General features: G+C 38.5%; 1 protein-coding gene across 1 annotated transcript in view; it reads left to right on the plus strand.

Moving 5' to 3' along the window:
* The window catches only part of luzp2 (leucine zipper protein 2), a 117354-nt gene extending 114074 nt beyond the window's left edge, over nt 1–3280 (plus strand). Inside the window, exon 12 of the mRNA XM_028443322.1 lies at nt 734–3280. Coding sequence (XP_028299123.1) covers nt 734–814 — 81 coding nt within the window. The 3' untranslated portion in view covers nt 815–3280. The remainder of the gene's footprint in view (nt 1–733) is intronic.
* Nucleotides 3281–7004: the final 3724 nt, after the last annotated feature.

The raw sequence follows: 7004 nt of genomic DNA on the forward strand, positions 1-7004 counted from the left end.
TTCTCTCTGTTTTTTTTTTTTGTTTTCTGCTCTTTTTTCAATGCAGAATTCCTCCTTTTTTAATAAAAAACTGAAAAAAACCTTTACCCTGAACCTTCACATTATCACAGCATTAAACGTCTCAGTAAGTGACGGACGATAACATCTACACACAAATCATCGGCTAATATTTCACATAAATCGGTAACTGTGTTTTCTACCTCGGGCCATAGAAAATAATCACACATTTTAATCTAAACTATTGTTTTTGTCACAACGATTCTCTTTAATTCTTCTGTACTTTTCTTTAACTATTGCCCATTATTATTATTATTATTATTATTATTATTATTATTATTATTATTATTATTATTATTATTCTATGACAAAATATGATTACATTATATTAAGAAATAGAATAAAATATAAATTTTATGTTAATATAGTAATATAGTAATAATTTACATTATTATATCATATCATTTTATAATATAAAAATAACATTAATATATTAATATAAATTAATTATTCATAGTTAACGATCATTATAATTTATAATAATTAAGTATTGTTAAGTATAAAATAATAATTAATAATACAAAAAATGTAGGTTCAAACATTATCCATCTGTCCATTTTCTGACCTGTTTGCTCAATTTCTCGCTGTTGCGGTGTGATATGATATACTGATAATTAGAATGTAATATATAATAAATGATTATTGATTACTGATAGTTTTCTTTTTCCTCTCACAGATCCAGAGTGAGAAGCTGAACACGGAGCTCAGAGCGAACAGTGAGGACGAAGAAAAGAGAGAAACACACACAGACGACTGAGTCAGCGTTAATTAATCCTTCTGTTAGAGGAGCGCACACGCACACGCACACACACACACACACACACACACACACACACACACACACACACACACACACACACACACACACACACACACACACACACACACACACACACACACACACACAGTAACCTGGCATGCGTTTAGAAACTCTTTTTTAAGGTAGAAATGAAACCCTTCATCAGTCCTTTATTTAATAATGAGCTGCTTTTTAAATGTCTGACATTTCTATAGGAAACTCTCTGCACTGATGACTCTGTATCATGTGACCAGTATGAACCAGTATGAACCAGTATGAACCAGTATGAACCAGTACTACTCCTCCCAGCGTGGACCATGGTTTGTTTAGTTCCTCCTTTTCAACCAGAGGCTGAAGTTGGCTGCAACATGTCAGCTCTGTCTCTGCCTTTAACACTCCAGAGCAGCGATGTCACTCTCACTCACGCCCACAGGGGGCGCTGTCAGCTCTATGCTCTATCGCCCACAGGGGGCGCTCTAACGCCCACGGGGGAAGTTCTACTGCCCACCCCCACCGGGAGGCGCTCTCATGCTTGCTCACACCCACGCTCATAGGGGAAGCTCTACCGCTCATACTCACAGGGGGTGCTCTCACGCCCACAGGGGGCGCTATCAGCTCTGTGCCCTCACGCCCACAGGGGGCGCTCTACCACCCACTACCCACAAGGGACCCTCTCACGCCCACAGGGGGCATTATCAGCTCTGTGCTCTCATGCCCACATGGGGCGCTCTACTGCCCACACCCACAGGGGGCGTTCTATCGCCCACAGGGGGCACTCTCATGCCCACAGGGGGCGCTCTACTGCCCACACCCACAGGGGGCGTTCTATCGCCCACAGGGGGCACTCTCATGCTCACAGGCGATGCTCTACTGCCCACATCCACAGGGGGGAGCTCTCACGCCCACAGGGGGCGCTATCAGCTCTGTGCTCTCACACCCACAGGGGCGCTCTGATGCCCACAGGGGATGCTCTAACGCCTACAACCACTGGGGGTGCTCTACCACCCACTGGATGCGCTCTAATGCCCATGGTGGGGGGGGGGCTCTATAACACCCACAGGGGGCGCTCTCACAGCACAAACCATAGAATTTAACTTTTTAGTCCTAAAGACAAGGTTGGACCAAGCCTGGCTCGTTCCCAGGAAGCAGCGACTGTTAGCTTGCTCTGTGCCGCTGTAGCTAAGGGCATCATGTCCACAGCGCCCCCCTTTGGAGCTCGCTTTAACCACACCCCCACACTAGGATCTGCTCCAGATGCTGACGGACAGCTTTATTTTGCACCACATTCATTTAATCGCTGAAAAATAAATGATGGCCACAGGAAGCGACAGTTCCTATTCTGCGGTTTGGTAGCAGACAATGAAGCAGAGAAGAAGAGCTCTCCTTTACTTTCCCTTAAACAGTGCACTGACACACTCTGGTGGATGAAGTCAGAGAGTAAATCACAGATTGTTAAATGACTTCAGGGTTTGTGTGTCTTAAACAGTCTGTGATTAGTCGCTAACTTTAGCCACCACAGCGTCTCAGCACACTGAGCGATTCTTCTCTGCTTCATTGCCTACTAGAACAGACATCCTGTTGTTGTTTTGTATCTTTTATTGGTTTTTGTTGTCATTTGTGTGTGGGTGTGTGTGCGTGTGTTTAGAGAAAAAGAATGTTTTTGCTGTTTATTTTTTGTTATGTGTGTTTTTGGAGTCATTTTATGTTACTGAAGTCATTTTTGTGGTCGTTTTGGAGAATATGTGTGCGTTTGTGCTGTTTTCCGTATTTCCTCCCTTATGTTGTGTATTTTTGTACTTTATTTACACAAACAGACACTGGCTACTGTGTGCTAGTCCTGAGTAACATGGCCGCTGATCCAGCCCAGTTTGATCAATGACTTAATGAATACCAAACGTGTACAATCACCCTATCTACCCTGTCTATATCTATATCTATGTCTATGTCTATGTCAGCACCTTGAGAATAAAAAACAAGCATAGAAGCTGTGAATGGACTGGTACGGAGACGTGGAGCAGAGAGGAAGAGCTCTGCGTTGCCAGATTCCACTGAATAATCCTCACAGAAACAGTCAACAATCATCCAGAATGTTCCTCCTTCAGGTACACAAACCCCAACCTGGCAACGCAGCTTCTGCAGCTATTTGTACAACTTTTTTAGCTTCAAACTTTGTCCTTCCTGAGGAGTTCAGGTGTTGCAGTGCACTCTGGGACTTGTAGTGTAACCTGGTGTGCATTCAGAGGGGCCGCGGGCCTTGGGTTTGACATCGCTGCTCGTGAGGCGAAGAGCCAAAGACTCACAATGGGTCGTCTCCTGAGAACGTGCCGTGCACTGAGTAGTAACGTGTGTTATCCTTTCAATAAACTCTCATTTTCAGTAAAAAAAAAATGTGCAGAATAAATGTTATTCGTGGGAAAAAACAAAGCCTGAGTGGAATTTATTGTACTTATTTATTATTATTATTATTATTATTATTATTATTATTATTATTATTATTATTTTATCTACTGTTTTATTTCAAATTATTTTATTAAAAGATCAGCAGAGAAAACATACATTGTCTCATGGAAACAAAATGAATACATAAATATAATAACACATTTATTTTGTTAAGCACTTTTCAGGAAACTCAAGGACACTTTACAGATTAAAACACAATAAAACAGTTTAAAGGGAAAATAAAAAATCAGGTGAATAACAATAGAAAATAAAAACATCTACAATCAAAAGTATAATTTGACTAAACAGGACAATCCAGCTGTCCTGGCGTTTTGGTCAAATCTATACTTGACTTTTCCACGAAAATCTTTAAACAGGGTTACGTTAGCGCCACCTGGTGGGACGGATGCCAGGGGATCTTTACGTCATTTTAAAGGGATTCACCGTTCTGTTTCTACAAATGTTTCCTCAAATCTTCTAAATGTCCTTGTTATTAGATCTATGCCTAGACACATTATTTTGCACCATTATCATTTATTGACTTTTGAAAATGGGACTACTTTAAAGTTTTAGAGCCTGTGTTCCTTCATTTTGAAATCACATGATTGTTGATGTCACATGGTCCCACTGCCTGTAAACATACCATTGTTTTCTATTGGAGTGAAACATTCAGATTTAAATAATTTAACTGCTTTTTTAGATCATTTAGTAGCTTTTTCAGTCAAATTGACAACTTGTGCTGCTTTTGGTTGCTCTAAAAATCAAGAACAGTCTAAAGATGTTGATGTAAACCTCTTGTTTACAGAAAAAGGATAAAAACAGTTGTGACCCAAAAATTAATCTGTGACCACAGGGGGCGACAGTTTCAACTCTGAGGTTTGGTCTTAGACAATGAAGCAGAGAAGAAGAGCTCTCCTAAGGGACCTTTATTCTCCCTTAAATAGTGTGCTGACACGCTCTGGTGGCTGAAGTTAGTGAGTAAATCACAGACTGTTGATGACACACAAACCCTGAAGATAGAAGTCCTTTTGTTTGCTTTTGGTTTCCTTCAACAAAAACATTGCGTTTAGTCAGAATTCCTCCAAATGTTCCCGCACACCGTACTGCTGTGTTTGAACATTAGCCATGTGTGTGTGTGTGTGTGTGTCAGTGTGAGAAGTTGTTTGTGTTTCCTGTGACATCAGGAGAGTTAACGTGTTTGTGAGCAGGTGAAGGCCTTTAATCCAGATGTTCCGAGTGGACAGCCTGTCACTGAGAACCTTTAAACTTTATCTGCAGCAGATACACACAGAGCCATTAGGAGCTCCAAAGGTAACACAACTGACACACAAACAGCCCAGTGTGGCTTTTAAGGAGCGTTTCTCTGCACTTTCAGGTCAAACTGAGTGGTTTAATGTCTGACAGTGACTGAACTACACAAAGAGACGTGACATCACACAACACAACAATAACAAACAGCCTGAATACTTTATTTTTTATCATCTCAGAGGATTATTTTATACCTAACTGCTCTGTAATGTGAAGTTAATAGAAAAATAAATATCACTGCATGATAAAAGTCATTTATTTCAGCAGTTAGAATTAAATAAAAAAAATAATTTTATTTAAATATTATAACACATTTGAATTTTCAACTGCTCAGAGTAGAACATTTTTTTAGATCAAAGTTTTCCTAAACCTTCTCGAAAAACAAACCAAGGATTTGATCCTGATAAAAATTAAAATTGGATCACGTGATTTAAACCCATCTCAGAATCCGCTAAAGGGAGGAGCCTAACACGGAGTCTCTAACAGGTGAGTTATAGGAGGGGGAGGAGCCTAATCGAAGGCTGCGTCCAAATATTAGCTGCGTCTGAGTAATCCCTCCTATCTCCTTTCCTATCCACTGTTAAGGTTGTTTAGACACAACCAGACTCACCTGAACAGGAGACTTAGAGGAAGGGGAGGAGCCTAATCAGGGACACCTGAATAGGAGAGTTAGAGGAAGGGGGAGGAGCCTAATCAGAGACACCTGTGAGCTGCAGGAGGGAGAGGGAGAAGACAGAATTAAAAAGATAAATAATCAACTTTTAATGAAGATTAAAGTGAGGACAAGTCCTGAGAAACATCTGGATGTGAAGAAAAGTTCAAAGAATCTTCATCAGAGGAAGTGAAGACGCACAAAGATAAGTTTGAACCTCTCTCCACACTTCTTCTAACCCTGCCCACATTTATTAGATATCTGAAAACAAACAACCACAAAATGACCTTCAAATGTGATAGAAATATTTTTATAAACAACAAAAAAATACATGAAACTTTTAACAGAACCACAGGTTAAATAATATTAATAAAGACGCTTAAAATATATAACAAGTTTCAGGTAAATTGATCAACAAATGAAATAAAATAATGACATGTTGCGGTAGCGCTGTTAAACATCTAATTATTATGTAGGGAAGGTGTTGAGTGTAAGAAAAAACCTGATTCTGCAATATATTGGGATATTTCCTCGTGTGATTATTGTATCGTTCCAAAATCATTTTATTTATTTTTAATCATGTTTTTCATCTGGGAAAAAAAAGTAATTGCACTAACATTAGCATAGCACATAAACTCCTGGTCACGAGGTGTCAGTGAACACACCATCAGACCTTCACTCCATTTTTAGCTTTATTTTCATAAAACATACTTTTATAGATACGGTTCGGTTTTTTAAGAATTCAAGAACTAAACAGAATGAAAATCTGTTGTTGAAGCAAAAGTTAAACTTTTTTGAAAAATGTAATTTGACAGTTTGATAGAAATATTACTTGTTTATAATATTTGTGCTTGAATTACAGTTAGTTATTGTTCTTGCAAAGTTAAAAATATGAAATAAATTGTATTTCATACCATTTTGTTATTGTAAAGGTGACATTTGTAATTATTGTGTTTATCGTAATGTACACGCGTGCATGTGAAGAGGGGGGGTGTGTGTGTGTGGGGGATACTTTTGCAAATGAGTATTGTATCTGGATACGTTTAAGTATCGATACTTTTGATACTGTGTGATTTATTCCCTGAGTTTAACTTTGAATGTAATTATTTAATGTAAACTTAAAGTGGATGATTGTCTGATACTTTGTCGATCGGAGCTAGCTCAATGCTAAAGGTGGTATGCTAACATGTTTAATGTCTTTCAAATGATCACATGATCAGCATTCTAATGATGAATAATAACATTTTGTCTTTGGATTCATTTATATCAACTTTTAGCCTCAAACACATTTAATATCCCTTCATAAATGGGCGTGGCCATTTTAGAGATTTCAGCCAATCAGTGTTCACATATGTCATGAGGACAACTGAAATATAGTTTCACTCTGAGCTTTAAGTGTTTAGTTAGCGAGGTGATATTCAGACTTTTATTATATTTATAAAAGTGTCTATAGATACGTTAAATGTAGCCATAACCGCCGGAATTATGGCTACGTTTACGGACCTTTTCTACATAAATGTAATGTGTCTGTGTTTTCACTGTGTCAGGATGACTGAGTGGTCAAAGGTCAAAGGTCAAGGATTCTTCCTTCTGCTAACGTGGGTTCGAATCCCTCTTTTGACATATACATTTTTTTATTTTAACATATTTAACACAATTTATCTCAGACTATAAATATGTTTATTTATCTCAGACTGTAAATATGTTTATTTATCTCAGACTGTAAATATGTTTATTTATCTCAGACTG

Source organism: Gouania willdenowi, chromosome 3 (genome assembly GCF_900634775.1).
Source record: "Gouania willdenowi chromosome 3, fGouWil2.1, whole genome shotgun sequence".
NCBI lineage: Eukaryota > Metazoa > Chordata > Actinopteri > Blenniiformes > Gobiesocidae > Gouania > Gouania willdenowi.